The following is a 19,713-nucleotide window of genomic DNA, read 5'->3' as shown; positions in this document are numbered from 1 at the left end:
GCAGGAATGAAATGGCTTTCACAGAGGATGACTGTTTCAAGTGCTTAACTTCTCATTGATGGCTGAGCTTGAAGAGCTTATTTAATGACTATCAACCTGCACTGATCAAATACAGCATAAGACCTAGAGATGAAGCACCTGATTGACAAGAAATCTATCATAAGCAGCTCTTCACCACAAGCATAATTCAATAGTAATTGGTCCTAATGATGAGTCTGGAATACAAGTGGTAAGTGTAATGTGAATGATGATAAGAAAATGTATCTCAGTGCATCCTATTGCTTTGAAAATTGGCAATTCATATAAGACATATAAGGTAAAACTCTATAATCTGAAAACTTGATGAATTAGTAAAACTTATTTTTTGACTATACTGGAAGATAGCCCAGTTAATGATTACTTGAGTTTATTAATGTTTTATAGAGGGATATTTAATACCAAAAAATCTGAAACAAGCAAGGTTCTGGGACCTTAGAAAGATGAAGAGAAATCCTTTATTTCTCCTTTTTTGGATCACAGAGCTGAAAGGAATCTGCCAAGAGTTTCAAATAGCTTTCCTCTTGCATGCCCACTCTGATGAGTTACTAGTGGTTGTATTGCATAGGGAAAGATTCCGAGGCCCAGCCAGGCGCAGTAGGAAAGAGTATTCTCATCTATTTATTAGCAATTCTATCAGGAGACAGGAAATGAGGTGGTACATGGCCACTTGCTTGTTTATTTCTGATCTCTGGTTTAATCTGCTGATGTCACCAATGAAGAGCCAGAGGCTAAAAGTATTTGATTATTTACCATTTCTTAATAGATGAATTTATTTGTAGCCTGCCTCATTACAAAAAATGACTTGATGTGTCACAGAAATACACAAAACAATAAATAGATGAAAAAATTCCAGGATGATAGGAAGAATGTGTATCATGTGGGAGGATAAAGTTTCTTCTTGTGGCAAATTCTAGAGTCTTCATTTTCACCACAGCCTTTCCCAGCACTGAGTAATCCACATTCACTGCTATTCTCTGCTCATCTCAGAGAGAGAAAGAGAGAGAGAGAGAAAGGAAGGGAGAGAAATATGTACCCCAGGAATAGGCCATGACTGTGGCTATCAAGATAACAATGCCTCCGTAATTAGGGATTTGGGCTCATACTCAGCCTTCCTTTGTGCCACATAAAGCAGCACTTTATTCTTTCCTTCAAAAATATTTGCTGATTTTGCTTATAATAAATAAGCAAAAATAAGCAAATTATACAATATGTTAGGGGTGGTATTACAACAATAGTACAAGCAAAGCGGGGTGGCCGGGGGTGGAGAGGGGTGGAGAATGAGAATGCCAAGGTGAAGTAGAGGCAGATTACAATTTTTTAAAGGGTGGCTGAGTCGGCTGATGGAGAAGGTGACATGAGCAAGGTCCTGAAGGATATGAAGGAGCAAGTCAGGAGGATCCAGGGGAGGAGCACTGCAGGCAGAGGAGGAAAAACCAGCGTAAGGTATGTGGAAGGCCTGGTGCACTTAAGAAACATCAAGGAGTCCACTATGGTTGAAATGAAGTGGTGGAGGACAGTAAGGGAGAATAAAGTCAAAGAAGTTATAGGGAGAGGAGGCAGAAAATACAAGGTCTTGTAGCCATGATAAGACAGCCTGGCAACTGTGTCAGTGTGGCAACAGCACTCCGAGGATCCTGCTGCTGAAGTTTTAAACACTAACAGCGTTACAAGTGGAGAATGGAAGACTGCCTAATCTGCTGCAGTCCAAGATCCTTTAGGAAGCATCTCCTCATTTCTCCTCAACGTGGTATTAAAATTCTTCTGCCCTGGATATTTGTCAGTGGTGGGACCCATGGAGTAGACCTTGGTCTAGCAGTATCAGAGGTCAGAAAAACCATTACATCTGTGTAATAAGATTGAGGTACAAATGAACAGCCCTGTAAAGAAGTAAAAGCAATTCAGAAAGACCCACAACAGATATATCATTACTGTCTATGCAAGCCAAGGAAAGGCTGGTACTGTTAGACATTGAAAGGAAAGCAGGGGAGAGGAGGAAAGGAAATGAATGAACGACAATGGCATGATGAACTGCTTCCAGAAGGATGTTCCTTCATGCTCAAGGCTGGGAATTTATCAAGAGGTTTATCAGGAACTCAGGTAGAGAACAAAGCAGATGCATACCTCACAGGAGGTTTAAAAGTCAGAACCAATACTTTTAAATTGTGATTTATTAAGCAGGCAAAATACAGGTAATACAAACCTCTGCAGCTGAAACACATATCCAGGCAAGTTGCTGAATGTTTCCTGTCTTCAAATAATTAAAGGCAGGGGCAATTAATTCAACGCCAAAGTAAATTCCAACTAAGAATGGGTATAAGAAAAATCACATTTAAAAAAACTTTCCTTTCAGCAAAGACGTCAATCAAGCTAAAAGTTGCTAGAAATCATGATTTTGATTATTTGCTGATTTTAATGTTTACTGACAGTCCAGGAAACTGTTGTGTATGCACTAATTTATTTGCAGGGCCATTAAGAGAAGGGACCAGATTCTCCTTTCCAATGGAAATGCCATCAGATATCCAAAATATCAGCACTCCCAAGTGAGCCACTTTGATAATCAAAATAACCATTGCTATACAAACTGAAAAAAGAAGGTAACTAAGCAATGTTCCTTCTGTGATTTTAAGGGTAGTCAAACAGAGAGCATGAGAAACATTTGCTTCTACCTCTTTCCCCAAAAAGTTTGAAGCTGCTGGCACAAATATATGCAACACCACAAGACAAAAAGAGATATAAAGTTCAAGGTAAGTGAAGGAAAAATAAACCCAGGAGTAGTTTTTCCACAAATATATGAACCTGAAAGTGAGATCCTGCAGAGTGCTAATGTTGGATGCAAAGTTGACTCATAACTTCTTAGTAGTGAACATAAGGAAATACAACATTACAAAATTGAGTATTCATTAGAGTAAAACCAGGTCCTGGGCTGAAGTTCCGTTTTTCCCAGCTCTGATGCCAGAAGGAGCGTCTTCCTATGGTTCCTCCTAAAAGCCATACTCTATGTGCAATGCACAGTCAAAGGATCAGCTGGGGCCCAATATTGGAATTCTACAAGGGCAAATAGCTATGTGGTTAATGCACAAGGCTTTCTGATAATATTGTTGCATCCAGGGATAAATGGCACATTCCTTTGAACAGTGGCTACCAAATTAGGCTCTGAAGAAGTACTTCAGGGGTTCCATCAATTTTCCATATGAATATTTTGTATTTAAAGACTTCTTAGCCTTTAAGTACAAAAACAAATAATAGGAAATGCAGGCAAATACATAGCACAACAAATGTTAACATACTGATGACCACATCTACATTAAAGTGCTTCAAGTGCTGACATTAGACAAATGTGTCTCCTGTTACCTCTTTGTATAAATGAGTCACTGATTAGGAAAGTTGTAACTCTATGTTGGTATTCTTTTGGAAATTCAAGTCTGCACATGTCCATTCATATAAAATTGTACAAATGACCTACACATCCATCATGCTCAAATGCCAGGCCAAGAGCAGGTACAACTAGTTGGCACACACCCTCACCATGATCTAATAGACGATTGTGTAATACTAAAGTGCCTACCGTGTTGCATCATGATAAAGTGACATCATTGACTGGTACTGATGCTAAGTTTTGGGTGCTTCTGGTCAGACTTCTATATCTATTATGAGGCACGTGAATAGCTATATTACTATGAATTCAATGTTGAGGCAAAAAAAATTATTTCTAGTTTCTAATAAGATTAATTCAATGGCGTATCAAGACAAAATGAGTTTGTTAAAAATTAAAATATTAAGAAGTTGCTTATGGATATGCATAAGGATTTTCTAAATGCCATACAACCAAAATGAAATACAGAAATAAATTAGGTATGTTACTGATACTGTTCTGCAACTGTTATCCAGAAGCCCTGATCTCACATTTTTGAGTTTATCAAAAATGTCTCACTGTTCTCCCTGATAAGTTTACAAATGTAAATCTGTACTTATACAGCATATAATTAAAAATACCACTTTTAAATATTTTTGTGTATAGTTTTGTTGAACATTTTTTAAAAACCACACTTGCTGGAGTAGTTCTGTTAAACGTGTCAGGAGATGCTGATTCTGTCAACCCTTGGAGACTGGGTGGGGCCTGTCACCTCCAGCAATGACCAGCCTCATTCGTAAGTGGCAATCCAATATAATCTAATTCAGTGTCAATATAACATAATACAAATATTATCGTTTCCTGTGTTTGCCAAGTTGGGAAGCTTTATGATGAACAAAGAAACTCCAAATCCTTCATACAATTCTTCATAAATCTTATTTCTTCCAAGAGCTTGTGACAAGACCTGCCCAGTGGAGAGGACAAAATTAAGTTCTTTGGCAAGAAACTAAAGTACAGATATCTCATCCTCATGATTAAGAGCAGAGTTAAGGGTAACATGCACTAGTGAAAAGTCAAGTGGCAAATCAAGATGGGTGGGTATTTCAGGAGACATGGATTCTTTTCCCAAGCCTCCTCCTCTCTAGTTTTGTGACTCTAAAACGGTCATTTAAACTTCCCTGAGCCTCAGCTTTCTCAGTTATAACATAAAAAGATGAAATGAAGCTCTCAACTGGGATTGACCATTAGAATTAGACATTAATGTGACATTAATACATACCAGAAGTGTTCAGAGCACTTGACATTAACCCACTTAGTCCCTACAAGAACCATATGTTGCAGATACTATGATTATTCTGACTTTATAGGTAAGGAAACTGGGGCACAGAGAGGTTGAGAAATTTGCTCAAGCAAGAGGCAGGGCCAGGTGGAAGGCTCTGAGCCTGTGCTCTTTAGTATAAGTGTCTGGTATGCCGCTTCTCCATTAAGTATCTCTCTGTCTTCTGACTCCTGAATCTATGGAAGGACCTGACATGTAAATTCTGATTTTGGTGCGTGCTCCTCGTTAACAGTCACTTGACTAGAAGAGATGTAAAGTTCTGTAATTCAGACTAGAGATGAAAAAAGTTCAATAAACTTTTCAATTAAATAAATGCTCAAATTCTTGTGCCTCAAAAATCAGAGCCAAAATTAAATAAGTATGGCTTTTAAAAGCTAACTGCATGCTGTCAAACTTAAACTAAGGGTAATGGATAGGGGTGGTGGAGGAAAATCTAAGAAACAAAATATCTAGCCAGCTACACAGGGGCATTGAAATAGGTTAAGTATTGGAGCAAAAGCTATGCCTCATATTAAGGGACAGTGAAAACAATTTCACAATTTATGGCCTAGCTTTGAAGGTGAAGATGAAACACTTTGGAAGCCCACTTGGAAAGCATCAGTGCTCCTGTCCAAATGGGCTAGCACGCCCAATTTGTTTCCAGGACCACAAATGAATGTCTCTTTGTTTCATCTTTAAAGAACTAGTCCTTATGCTGTAGGAAAGTGTCCTTTGTAAATCCGGAAATCTAAAGCTGTACATCCAAATGCTGATGCTCAAACACATGCTGATATCCCATGCAGATTCCTTTACTGACATGTGACACTTAACAGAGGCAAGAAGATGCTGTGGCACAAAAAGAAAATGAGGAAGACAAATGGTCCTGGCCCCATAAGCAATTCAGACAAGCATTAAGTCTGGCATGGCCAGGTTAGTAAGTGCATAGACAGCCAAGAGGAGAGGAAGTACATGTGCCCTGGCAGCGCCATAAACTTGGTCAGGATTGTCTGTGCTGTGAGTCTACTTTCTCGCTAATTCTAGATACCTCATTTATGGAAACTCATCTTCCTTTCCTCCCACTCAGTTCCATGCCTCTCTTACGAAATTTCGTCTCAAAAGTCTCTAGTTTGAAGCCAAACAATTCTAATCAAGGGAGCTGTAAGCACTTTATTAAACAAAAAACAACTTTCCAAATAATTTATACACCTAAAACAAAGTATAAACATCTAAGAAAATAATTAAGTACTGGAGACCATTGCTGACCATCCAGGCTATCTCAACTGAGAGTTTCGGATCCACTATAAATAAGCAGTGAGTAATAAACAAACAGATCACCTGTTTCAGTTGACAAACAGAATGTTTAATTACTAGCCTCTCTTCTGCATTGAAGATTCACCAGCCTGGAGCTGATGCATTACTTCTTTCATTTAATAGCCACACCAGAAGTACAGAAACTCATAAAGCAAACAGGCACTCAATTTGGAGTGTCCCCTGAGAGTAGATGCGAATTTCCACCAGGCAAGAATAAAAACAAACTCTTCCTCCTGATCTCTGTATTTGTTAATGATATCAAATTCCCAGTTTGTTAGACTCAATCAAATCTTATACTCATCTTTGAACCACATTCTTCCTCCACCCTCCCTCTGGACATTCCACCAAGGACAAACTTTGGGGCAGCATGTATCACCTACCTTCTCAGTGAAGTACAAGTCCTCCTCTGGTGTTAAAACTCCCCCCCTCCCCGCCCAGTATGGCATTAGTGAATACCAAGCAGGGCAGGCAGGCGAGCTAGTCCTGTCTTCAATGCTGGGGTGGGGCTGCCAAGCTCATCCTGAAGATTCATTCAAATGCCAAGCTCCGCCTGATGCCCCCCTTAACAAGCAATCACTCCTTACTTTGTAATTTCAGTAGCACTTTCTATCTCCCACATTCTGATCTACATTATGTGTGAAGTTCATTTTCTACACCTCCTTAAAGGTGGAAAATGTCTCAGTGCAGTATCTATAGAAAAATCACTGGCATAATGCCTGATAAATATTTGTTAAATTACAAAAAAATGGGATTTACCATTCACTTCTCCCCAAAAGTGTCTTCTTATGTTTTAATCAGATTTATACTCACAGCAAAATTATAACGCTCTTACATGCCCATTATTTTCTAACGCAGTATTAGGACTTGTAAGACAGTGACCTCTAAAAAATTGTTTATTTTCATATATGCAAAAACCCTCTCAGGCGCCTAGCAAGTGACAAGTTGCATACCTTCTCTAAGCTGTGTAATCTTGGGGAGCTGCACATTAGACAGCTAACCAGGAGCTGAGTTTCATACGACCAGCTATGCTAAAAGGGATTATTTTGTTAGACATCAGGAAAGACAGGTTCCTCCTCTATCCTCCTGCCTTTGAGTTTTTTATTTTATTGGCTATTCAAGTGGACATACCGAAAAGGTGCTTTTTCTAATTAAATTTTGTTAAATCTATCATGGCCCAATATCTTTTACGGTCCTGGAGAAATTAGTATTTTGTAGTTTGTGGTGCTGATGAAGAAACAAGGGTGCTGGTGAGGTAAAGAGAAAGTTAATAAAGTAGCATTCAGGGCACACTTGGACAGGCAGAAAGCACAGTGGTTCAGAGGATGAGCTCTGGAGTCAGACTGTCCATTCATAAGTTCTGGCTCCACCATTATCAGCTATATTATCCTAGGCAGTAAGAAAAAGAAATATCTTTCAGCTTCATTTTGTTCTTCCTCCATGTTATTATGAAGCAGCAAGAAGGCCCTCACCTGACACCAACATCATGCTCTTAGACTTTCCATTCTCCAGAACTATAGACAAATTAACTTCTTTACTTTATAAATTACCTAATCTGTGGTATTCTATTATAGCAGCAGATAAGAGACTAAGACAGAAAATCAGAGATGATAATATTGCTCATAAAACTGTTCTAAGTGTTAAATAATAAAATACTTGGCATAGTCACTGGGAGACAGCAAGCATTAGACAATTTTTGGCTGCTAGCATTACTTAGATGTTTACACATTACACAGGATTTTTTTTTCATATGCATTTATTATGAACTAAAGATGAAGGGAAAGGTTATAAATTTCTGAGATTCAACAGTAACCCAATAAGGAAATTCTACATAAAACCAAGCACAACTGCCAAATAAAGATTTTTAGAGGCTTTTATTTCTGATGACAGTACCTTCACCTTCATATAATGGTTAAATATCCCCAAGCTGCTGCTACAGAAATCCAAGGCTCATATAAAGGAACAAGGAAAGGACATAAATACTCTCTTCAATCACAGAGAAGGAAAGGGTGATTTTTATAAAAATTCTTATTGTTATGATAATTATTTTTAGTGCCAGCTCCCCAATTAACTTCTGCTAAGGCTGTTATTAAAATGGGTTTGCCAACAGCTTGTGCAGTATTTGGGCATTAGAAAAGAGAATGGCTCTTTATCATGCCTAGGAGTAACAAAACGATACCCTAAAGAAAAAGGTCAACTGACAATAAGGAGGATTGGCTAAATTTCTAAATATCCATGCTTACTGGCAGATTTTATACTGAGGATAAATTAGAAAATAGACATAACTGAGATTTTCTGTCAAAATATCAAATGAATGTATAAAGTAGGTACTTGGTAATAATTAATATTTGAAGTTTCAACAATTCATGATGACATTAAAATTCTCTGACGTGCAGTTATGCTTAATATTGCTACAGCATGCATTTGAATTGTGGATACTCTCAGCAGAGGACAGCAGATTGTGAAGCCAGTGAAGAAGCATAGCCCATTACCTAAGCTCCATATTTCAATAAGGTTTTGTTCTAATCGTGTACACAGCAATTTTCAAGAAGGGATTAAACACTGTCTTAATTTTTGAAAACGAACCGAGTGATAGTTCTAATGATAAAATTGAAGAAAGTATACACAGAGGTGTAAGTGAGATGGTTCTCTATTGGGGAGCAGGTATTTATTTCGTGGGATCTTCTTTTTTGTGATGCTAAAATTATTTCTGTGAAATCTGGGGATTTCCAAAAGTCTTCAAACTATACACCTTGGTATGTCAAAGAAGTATTATACATAAAGTATTTCTTAAAGTACCAAAATTTTTCTAAACCAAGAAAAGAAATGATGCTACTAACATGAACAAGAAAATGATTCTACATTTCGCTTACCCAAGAGATGAATGGGAAGAAGATTCAGTTACTTACACAACTGCTCTTAAGCTCTCAACTCTGCTTTTGTGTCCATTTATGGGGTGGGTGGGAGATCGCAAAGGTTCTGTGTTTTGCTCAGTCTCAAATGCATCATGTGTTAAACTCTTTGACATGGAACCTTACTGGAATACTGTCCATGATGAGAGAATTAAGTTACAATTAGTGACTCAATATTTTTACTTAGCAGATTGGCATTCCTTTTTACAACGATGAGACAAATTCTGTAAACTGCACGTCATATAGATCACACTTTTCAGCAATATGCTCAAGTTCCTTGGTCTAAGCCCTCATTGTGTTATTTATTACGTGTCATCCTATTATGCTAGCAATAATAGAAGCAAGCCAAGTTCCGGAAAATACTGTTATTAATATTTTATGTATGGAGAATATTCTAGATCAATGATGAAAGAACTTGAGAGGATAAAAATGAGTTGTTTTATGGGACAAAAACATTTGGAAATCAAAAAAATCCTGTGATTTGTAAAATCAAATTTGTAAATGGGCGCGAGAAGCTATATAATAGTAATAGACACAAAAATGGAAGGCATTTTCTATAATTAACTGAAGAAAACTCATCATCTTAACCCAATTTTCACTTTTTGGGAAAATTAAAACATTTTTTACCAGTCAATAAAGATTAGGTTTTTGGTTTTTTTTTTTTTAATTTTTAAAGGACACACTTAATGAGAGAAGAACTATTTGCCCACGACTCTATGTTTTTGTTTACTTTTATTTTTCTTTCCTTGTCCCTCAAAGAAATGTAAGAAATAAAAAATCACTAGATATAGATTTCAGTAGCTTTGTAAAATACCATTTAAAAAAAGACAGAACATTCAAACAACTACAATACAATATAACACAGCTCAATATGCTCAGATCTCAATTACCTGAGATGTAGTAGCTACCAAAGAAAAAATCATCTGTGGGTGTTTTATTGTAATGCCTGTGAGTTAAATACACCATAACCATTATCATCATCACCAGCAGTAAGACTGTTCTTCAATTTTCTTGGAAGACAACACATAAAGGGCAAATTATATCTTAAAGAGAAGCTATTCCCTTATATTAGCCTCTAATTTAACCCTACATGAAGAGTTTCGGGTTTCTAAGACTCAGAGGTGTTGCTTTAGAATGATGTGAATGCAGGCAATGAAACGTTTGGTCTATGTCTGTCACATCTGCATAGCTATCTGAATACTCCTGTGTAGAATACATGTGAAGCATGTGTGTGTCTTTCTTTCTAAAATAAATGTAATAACTAAGGGTATGTTCAGGCATTCTGGACTGAGTCACTTGACCTTGGGTCCCCTGACTCAAAATTCTCTCTTCAATTTTAAAGAACTGAGTCCCTCTTGGGTGGAATGATTTTCCTATCTCATTACAGGATCATTCTTTTGTATTGAAAATAAAGGCTCTTCTATTTCATGTAATTTCTATACATTCCAAAAGATTTCCTATTTACATAGGGATTTCAAAACACTGGGTCTGTTGGGCCCATTGCTCCCTTCAGAGTAAATGTTGAAGGTAACTTTGTAATAGGGTAAAAGCTGATCAAGCATCAAAAAACTATTCAATTTATTAGAATGCCTTCACTTTCAAATTTTACCCTAAAGGTAGCCTAATCATTTTGTAATAAAAGAGATGATCGTTTAATTTCAGGGTGGAGAGAAAACATCTTTTAGCAGATGGATTGCTTAAGAAATCTCAGTGTTACAGAGATCAATGGAGATGTACAAATAATGAATATAACCATTTCAAGTTGTCCTTGTCCTGTTAGTTGCCCTAATTTCTTACGACAGTAAGAATAATTTAAAATATTCTTTTAAATCCCAGCTACTCGGGAGGCTGAGGCAGGAGAATTGCTCGAACCTGGGAGGCAGAGGTTGCAGTGAGCTGATTGCACCACTGCACTCCAGCCCAGGCAACAGAGTGAGACTCCATCTCAAAAAATTAATCTAAATCAGCATTCAACAAATTAGCTAGTGGTTTCAGAAAAGCAAGTGGTTCAATGGGCCCTATTTGTGGTAACGCAAACAAAAGCATGGTCAAATCTGGGGAACACAGGGAGACTCTGGAGTTTCAGGACTAAGAGAGAACCACTAAAAGTCGGTGCCTTTCATGTGCGCTCTCTCTCAGTTAATGCAACTAGAGGCTTCCCTCTCACCTATGAGAGTCCTCCCCTTCTCCAATCCACCCTTTCTGCTTGTGTCAAAATTAGCATCCGAGAGAGACAGAAAGAAAGGAGAGAAATTCATTATGCTACTCTTCCACTCCAACAGCTTTTTGTCTGTAACTAAAGAATAAACTCCAAACTAAAATGTTGGCGTTAACTGTCTCAGTCAAGATGGTAACGGTATGTCCCCAACCTATACCTACGGCCTCACATTCCTTTACACCCACTGACAACCCGTCACGGGAACCCTGGGTAACTAACAACTGCCGAGTGCCAGCTCTGCACCAAGAAGCCCTCTCTGTACCTTTTTAAACATCCAAGGGTTCTCACATCTGCTGGGCACTTCTTGATGCCCGAAGGATACTATTGCTTTCACCCTTCATGAAATTTTCCTTGTCCTTTAAGGCTGAGATGTCATCTCCTTCCTGAAAGCCACCCCAATTCCTTCACATCAAGGTTAGCCTTCTGGCTTCTCCCAGTCCACCACATTGGTGATAATACTATCCTGTCTCTCTGCTGACCTGTCTTGCTTTACTGTTTCACCTTTTAAGATCTGTGCTGTGTTCAAAAACACAAGGAAAACTTACAGAGAAAACAAAACAAAGGGATAGAAAATAAGTATGTATTGAATATTACAAAAGGGGAAACCGATTACATTTCAAAAATATTTCCTTTTAAATAGTAACAGGCTATCATATCATAAGCTAGATTTAATTTCATGTTTCTATTAAAATCATATGTTTTACTGCACTTGGAAACAAATTAGAAATTTACTGAATCAAGAATTGGTTTAGGAATGAGGGAAGGGCTGTCTGTAGAAGACGGAAAGAGTAGAGATACCTCATTTTGTTTTAATATCAAGTCACTGGTTTTTCCATTAAAGTAAGTTACTGTTACACTGAGTTACCTAGAACTCTTCATATGATGTCAATACCATAGCAACCTTTAAGCTACCCAGCCTGGGCCAACAGAGACTCAGACATTTACTCCACTACAAATCAGGGAGAGCCATTACCAAATCTTGCACACTTATGCTATTTGTAAATCTTTAAAAAAGGCTGGACACAATGAGTATTTCACATGCCACGGTAATTATTATGATGAGCAATAATCAGGTGTGGGTAGCATGTGGCTGAAACAATTCTTCTGCAAACACAAGCATATCTCAGAGACATTGCAGGTTTGGTTCCAGACCACTGCCATAAAGCGAGTATTGCAATAAAACAAGTCAAACAAATTTTTTTTGCTTCCCAAGCATAAGTAAAAGTTATATTTACACTATATTGTAGTTTATTATGTAATAACATTATGTATAAAAAAGCCCGGTGTGCATACCGTAATTTAAAAAATGCTGTATTAGCCAGGCACAGTGGTGCACATCTGTAACTCCAGCTACTCAGAAGGCTGAGGCAGAATCACTTGAGCCCAGGAGTTCAAGGCTGCACTGCACTACAGTCATGCTTGAGAATAGCCACTGCACTCCAATCTCTTAAAAAATATTTTATTATAAAAAAGTATTAACCATCCGAACTTTCAGCCTAAGTTGTAATCTTTTTGTTGGCTGAGGATTTTGCCTTGATGCTTATGGCTGCTGACTGATCAGGGTGGTGGCAGCTGAAGGCTGGGGTGGCTGTGGCAATTTCTTAAAATAAGACAACAGTGAAGATTGCTGCATCAATGGACTCTTCTTTTTCATGCAAGATTTCTCTATAGCATGCAATGCTGTTTCATAGCATTGAAGAGAGAAGGCTCACTTCTCTCAGCCTTCACAGGGTTGAAGAATTTAGGGTCTTGCTCTGGATAATGTTTTGGCTTAAGGGAATGTTGTAGCTGGTTTGATCTTTTATTCCGATCACTCAAATATTCTCCACATCAGCAATAAGGATGTTTTGCTTTCTTATTCATTTGTTCACTGGAGTGGCACTTTGAATTTCCTTCAACTTTTCCTTTGCGGGCTGTTTGGTGCAAGAGACCTAGCTTTTGGTCTATCTCGGCTTTCAGCATGGCTTTCTAACCAAGCTTAATTTTCATTTTAAAAGCTTTTAATTTAAAGTGAGAGATGGGAGATTCTTCCTTTCACTTGAACACTTAGAGGCCACTGCAGGGCTATTATTTGGCCTAATTTCAATATTATATCTCAGAGAAAACGGAGGAGAGGGAGACAGAAGGGGACTGACTCGTCAGTGGAGCAGGCAGAACACACACAACATTTATTAAGTCCTATATGGGAATGGTTTGTGGTGCCCCAAAACAATTAACATTAAAGATCACTAATCACAGATCACCACAACAGACATAATAATGATGAAAAAGTTTGAAATATTGTGAAAATTACCAAAATGTGATGCAGAGACATAAAGTGAGCATATGCTATTGGAAAAATGCCAATAGACTTGCCCAATGCAGGGTTGTTACAAACCTTCAATTTGTCTATTTTTTAAAGCAATATCTGTAAAGCACAGTAAAACGAGGTATGCCTGTACCCCTCCCACCCCCCACAAAAAAAAAAAGCCTCAAGGAAGAGGAGGTTGGAGGTTATGTTAGCATAAGCTACTTCCCTGGCTTTCTTAGCTTTCAAAATCAAAATCTGGTGGAGTTTCTTCCTCCTTTGTTTTAAATGTAGAATTCAATATAAATTAAGTTTATTCTAGCAGTTAGAATTTCAAGGATGGAAGAAACAAGGGATACTAATATTTGTTCAGAGACAACTGTGATCTAGGCTCTGGACCAGCTCTTTTACTTACATTATTTGATTTAATGCTTATCACAATTTTTGATAATAGCATTATTTGACCTATTTTACAGTCTGTTGACTGGGAATTCAGTATTTGCCTTGCATTTTTAGGTAACTCTGGGATACCAAACCTAGCAATCCTGACTACAATGCCTTTGTAGTCAGGGTGACAAATCTGTATAAGATGATACACTGTTAGCATCATATACTGTCACAGACATGTGGCTAAGTAATGTAACAGGCACTTGGAGAACAGAACTATATGGAAATAAGATGCTGATTATGAGCTGGCAACATGTAAAAATTAAGAAATAAAGAGGAGAGTTACTGGTATGGTCCAAGCATAAAGGAGGCAGAGAGAGTTTGGACTTGGCCTTGCTGAATAGAGAAGGCGAGGGGAGGCACCAGAGGGAAGGTAGCAGAGGAGCAAATTGTTCTCCTGTCACACTGTAGGGAGGGAGGAGTCACCTGGTTCTTCTGGTAGGGAGAAGAAGGAAGAAGGGCCAAAGAAGAATCCACAAAACTTAGTGACTAAGGGACAAAGAGAAGGAGCTGCTGACTCCTAAAGCTCTCCTAAAGCTTCATGTTTAAAAAAGTAAATTTGGAAAAGAGACAGTGTTGAGAGAGAGGATATTTTGAATTTGAGGTTGAATATGGGTAAAAATAAAATATTCAAATGGAAAATGTACAGGAAAGTAAAAAGAGTAGAAAATACCCCTATCAGACGATGGGACTATGGAGGAGGCAGCCAAGAAAACAAACCTGAAGAGCAGAGAGTTGAGGAGGAGAGGGATGAGAGTGAAAAAAAGCTAGGGATATTTAAGACGCTAGTGCAGTTTCAGTTGAAAGTCTGAAGGCAAAATAAAAATGGCTAAGATGTCAACAAAATGGACACAACATGAGCCCTCAATTCATCTATCTAAAAAGTCTGCCTAAGAAGTCTCAATGAGAGAAATATTGCATTGGCAAATATTTAGGTGACAAATACACCACACAGATAAGCACGGTCAAGCATAGTGTTTGTTTGGCTTGATTTCAGAGAAGGAAGAGAATTAAGCCAAGGGGCAATAGATGAATCCTTTCGGCCACCTGGGTTGTTCCATTTCCTGAACTTGCTGGTTAACTGAACTGGTATCTTGTTTGTGAATAGATAACCTCTTAGAAATAGGGAGTAAACTTGCTGCAGCATAAAGCAGTCAAGGTTCCAAGATTTTTCGTATGTGTTTCACAATTTAGAAGTTAATAGAGCTGGTTGACATCTTTCATTAAAAGCTTCTAGGAAATTTATCTCTTTTCAATCCAGATTACCTGACACCACCGTCACCACCCTGTATCAGGAACTTAGGCTGGTTGGCTTCCTGTCTGAGCCCCTACCCAACATGCTTTCTCTTCTTAGCCATAGTGATCTACACTTTGCAGGGTCATGACTCCCTCTTTTGAGTCTGGGTGGGGCTGCCTTTCCCTGTCATCTCAGTATCACAACATCTGCTTTTCCACTGTAACCGCCTCTAACATTACAGCATCTCTATGTTCTACTTCAAACACAGTTTTTAAAAAACAGTTTTTGTTTTCCTCTCTAGTTTTTAAAATCTTCATGTCATACATGCCTTTGGACTTCATGCACCATTTGTATAGAATTGGGCCACCGTGATAAACATTCCTGCTTGTCCCCATCTTTCTGTTAAATAATCCTCTAAAATATCCAAGCCCCCTGGAGAGCCAAATCATTTGTTTCCATCATTTCCCCTCCTAATTCAGCCTCATCAGGTCAATTTGTAATTACAGTGCTAAGTTTTTAGTTCTAAGTATTTCTTTTCTTTGTTAGAGGTATAGATTTATAACTTTTTTTTCTGAGACGTTTCTGATACCTACTTTTCTAAAAATCTCTAATTATGTCCAGTGGTTTTTTAAGCTCTAGGATGAGTCACTTTCTCATAAGGTTCTTGTCACTTCTATGTCACCAACTAGCTCTTCTTTATTGGAAACAATTAAGTCCAGAACAGGAATGCTCTTTTGTGCTTTCTCTACATTCCAAGACACGAAACTCTCAGCAAGTCAAATTTGGTATTTACTAGATTTTCTGTATTAAATGGAATGAAGTTCCCAGCAAATTATGAGACAGAGTCCTCTGTTATTGTTATGTTTTGCCTCTGTATGATACATATCAAGAAGACTATTATCAGACTTCAGTATGAAACCTGGGATTGTACAAGAGCCTTCCTTTGCAAGTGATGGGAGACAGTGAGGGTTGCAAAGCATTATTGCTGCTATTGATAAAAGGAAGGAGGGTAATGTTTACATACGTTAAGAAAATCCATACATGTCAAAGAGAACAACAAAAAAGAAATGAATATTCTAGGAAAAATGATAAAATGTTCTTCTGCCACATTTGGAATATGATTCGGTTCAAAAAAAAATTACTGACTCAATTTTTCAAGTACATATTTACTGTATATAAAACACGGTGTTACTCCAGTATTTTAGGGTTAACTGTCTCCTTAACATCAAAACTCACCCTACATAATTCAACAATAGCTGAAGAACAATTTGTTTTTTGAATACCTCTCCTCTTCTCTTATACCTCATGAATTTGAGAGTTAGCTTCATTCTTCTGTTTCTTACAGTCATATTTTTCATTCCTTAGACTTTATGGCGCTCTATCTACCTGTAATTACGCTGCAAAAACATAAGACAACACTACTGAAAGGCCAGCAGCAGAGGAGATAGCAGAAGGCCTATTTGTGGTCTTGAACAGCTGCAATAGGGCAGGGCGTGCCTGGCAGGGTTCCCTCTGCCTCCAGCCAGCAATGACAAACCCCAAGAGCTGGGCTTGCTTTCACAGCAGTCTCTAATGCAGGGCATTATTTCACTGCCCCAAAAGCCAAGGACTGGAGTCACAGTCCACAAGGGCTGATCAAAAAGGGGGACATGAGAAAAGCACAGGGAGAGTGCTGGGAGGGATGGCCTTGTAGAAAGCTCTCCAGATCCTGAAAAGCCACCACCTACTGTCCCACCCCTCCCCTTTCAGAACAAAACACAGCAAAACAACCATCACCCCTTCCCCACCCATGGAAGGCCAGATGTTACTTTTAGTTCCAGTTTGGAAATAACTGACCAAGTTAGCTTTGAAATTTTTTTTTCTTAAAAAAAGTAAGACGTAATGAATCTGGATTTTAACCAGGAAAAGAGAAATGAGATGTTACCAATCAGGTGTTTTGAAATTCAGGTAATAGGAAACATTCTCTAGCAAAAGTCTCCTACTGCAATTATGCAAAATTCTCTTTTTAAGGGACCATTATTGTCTTGGGATAAATAAAAAGTACTGTTATATGTGTAGGCTTTTATAGCTCAATGCAATTTGATGCTTTCAGTCCTTACACAATGATCTTTGCACTATACAGTGCTTCTGGCTCCTTGTTTTAAAATTAGTGCTTTCTTACTTAGTAAGTTAATGTAATTGCAGCAAAGAAGCACATTATATTCTATTCATTGACAGCATTAGCATATAATGCAAATTTACTTTGGAACTTTATGCACATGCACACATTTCTTCATAACACTCTGAAAGGGTAGAATTGAGTTCTTATTCCCAAAGTGATGAGAGTGAACAATCCAGACTACAAAACTATGGATGCTAATGGAGGCAGACTAATATGGTCCCGGCTGGAATTAAGAGCTTACATTCAGTATGATGTTATATGGTTAATAACCTTTCTGACAAGCAATGACAGCTAAAGTTCCTCTCATAGGCTAGACCGGCCCTCAGAGGTGCATCCACAAAAAATGAGAACTCCTGAAAAATATCTAGCCAAAAAAAATTTTTTTAAATTCACATTTTACTTCTCATATGCCCATAAAGTCAAATTCTATTGAGAAAATGCTCCAGTTCATTTTGATATGTAGCCAGTCTGATGATATTAATATTGACTGAAAAAGTATTTAAGAAGTTAAAACTTGAAACCCATTTTATTGTTGCGATACTGAGAGTCCACACGTATTTCTTATAAACGTCTCTTACAATGCAGTATAGATCACCCTATAATACGATCAAGAAGATACTTAGCAGCTAAAATAATACGAACAACTACTACTTACGGTTGACAGAGCTTCACCAGGTCCTGGTCGGTGGTGTTGGGAGGCAGTCCTCGGATATAGAGGTTCGTTTTGCTGAGCTGATCCCATCCTGAGTTGCTACTGCTGCTACTGTTGTTATTACTGCTGGTGGTGCTGGGACTGGGAGGGGCCATGGGGTGGGCTGGGACCAGAGACTGCTGGAAAACAAAGATCAGAAGCCTTAGTATGCTAGCATTAGGAGACTGACACCATTCAGAGGCTGTCATTCAGCGGCTGTATGATCTCCCAAATAAAATGAAGTTACCAAGATTTAAATATAGATTACCTTAAGCTACTTTGAGGTATAAATTTTAATTTACCCTTTTAAAAGGTCTGTTCACGCTACTTTAAAAAAGGCCTCTTCTTCAACATAAAATTGATAACAGGCTTTACTCAGTAAAAGTTCTCTATGAGCACCTTAAATGTGACTAAATTTATGTAAGATTAATTTATTCACACATTTTTCGGGAACACATCTACTGAGACTCAAAATTAATGTGCATGAAGTTAGATGATACCATCTTAATATACAGTAATTTAGAAATCACTAGACTTTGAAAAGGTTTTCAAATTCTGAAGAACGTTTGATTGAAAGTTGCTTATAATTTTATTAGGATGACTCTTCAAAAAAAAAAATTACTCCTCAAGTATAAGAAAGAGTTTAATCCAGATCTTCCAATAAGGACAATCTCACCTAGTTCTAAGACAGGCACACGACTTCATTGAGACATCTGGGTAAGACTCCCAGGCAGGCTGCCTTTCGCTCTGGCTAACCTTGTGAAATTTAACCCCTGTGAGAACAGTGTCCAAGCTGGAAACCTTCCCAGCTTGCAGCACCCACCACAATTCTTGTAAAGCCTGCAACCAAAGGACTCAGTGTGGTTTTACAGTCAGCAGCCACCTAAGAAGAATGTCTGAAATTGTACTCACACCAGATAATTCTCTGTGCACCGAAAGAAAGAACCAACAGTTCTCTGACCCAGTGCCACACACATGACTTTGAGGAAGTTAAATGGCTCAGCTTAAGATGAAAGGGCACACAACCCCAAGTGTCCTCACAGCAAATGCGTGGCAATTTCACACCAGGACAGGGATGTTTTCTCACCTCACATTTTCTAAATAATAAATATACTGTACTAACTCAAAGACATCACTCATGAACAGTCTGAACATCCAAAATTAAATAGTCATTAGACAGTTAAAAGGTTCAAATCTCATGGCTTGGTTTTTACCAGCACAATCAAGAAAAGTCAGGCATGTCTACAGAAGACAAATCAAATCCCACAGTGGAAGGTTGGAGAAGCAGATCCCTTGCAATAAGCATACCCTCATTTACCTCATCAGCAACCTCCGTTGCCCACTATAGTTTCCTAGTTTTGTACCCAGCTTCTGCCATGGTCATCCTAATTCCATAATATCCCAACACACGGGGATCTCATTAATTTATTTTTATTTTTTTGAGACGGAGTCTCGCTCTGTCACCCAGGCTGGAGTGCAGTGGTGCGATCTTGGCTCACTGGAACCGCCTCCTGGGTTCCAGCGATTCTCTTGCCTCAGCCTCCCAAGTAGCTGGGATTATAGACACACAGCACCATGCCTGGCTAATTTTTGTATTTTTAGTAGAGACGGGGTTTCACCATGTTGACCTGGCTGGTCTTGAACTCCAGACCTCAGGTGATCCGCTCGCCTTGGTTTCCCAAAGTGCTGGGATTACAGGCATGAATCATCATGCCTGGCCCCATTAATTTAGATATGTTAACT

At 38.3% G+C, this 19,713-nt stretch overlaps 1 protein-coding gene across 6 annotated transcripts in view; it reads right to left on the bottom strand.

The window, feature by feature from the left end:
- Positions 1 to 19,713, bottom strand: part of RBMS1 (RNA binding motif, single stranded interacting protein 1) — a 182,499-nt gene that overhangs the window by 81,948 nt on the left and 80,838 nt on the right. For 4 of the 6 annotated variants that reach the window (XM_011991443.1, XM_011991453.1, XM_011991448.1 and 1 more), the window contains exon 1: positions 17,935 to 18,108. The exons of the other annotated variants lie outside the window; for them this stretch is intronic. In XM_011991443.1, coding sequence (XP_011846833.1) covers positions 17,935 to 18,086 — 152 coding nt within the window. In that variant the 5' untranslated portion in view covers positions 18,087 to 18,108. Of the gene's footprint in view, positions 1 to 17,934; positions 18,109 to 19,713 lie in introns of those variants that run through there. 6 annotated transcript variants of the gene reach the window in all.

Source organism: Mandrillus leucophaeus, unplaced genomic scaffold, assembly GCF_000951045.1.
Source record: "Mandrillus leucophaeus isolate KB7577 unplaced genomic scaffold, Mleu.le_1.0 Scaffold110, whole genome shotgun sequence".
In the NCBI taxonomy this organism is placed as follows: Eukaryota; Metazoa; Chordata; class Mammalia; order Primates; family Cercopithecidae; genus Mandrillus; species Mandrillus leucophaeus.
Note: the sequence above shows the minus strand (reverse complement) of the source record. Positions and strands in the feature narration are given on the sequence as shown.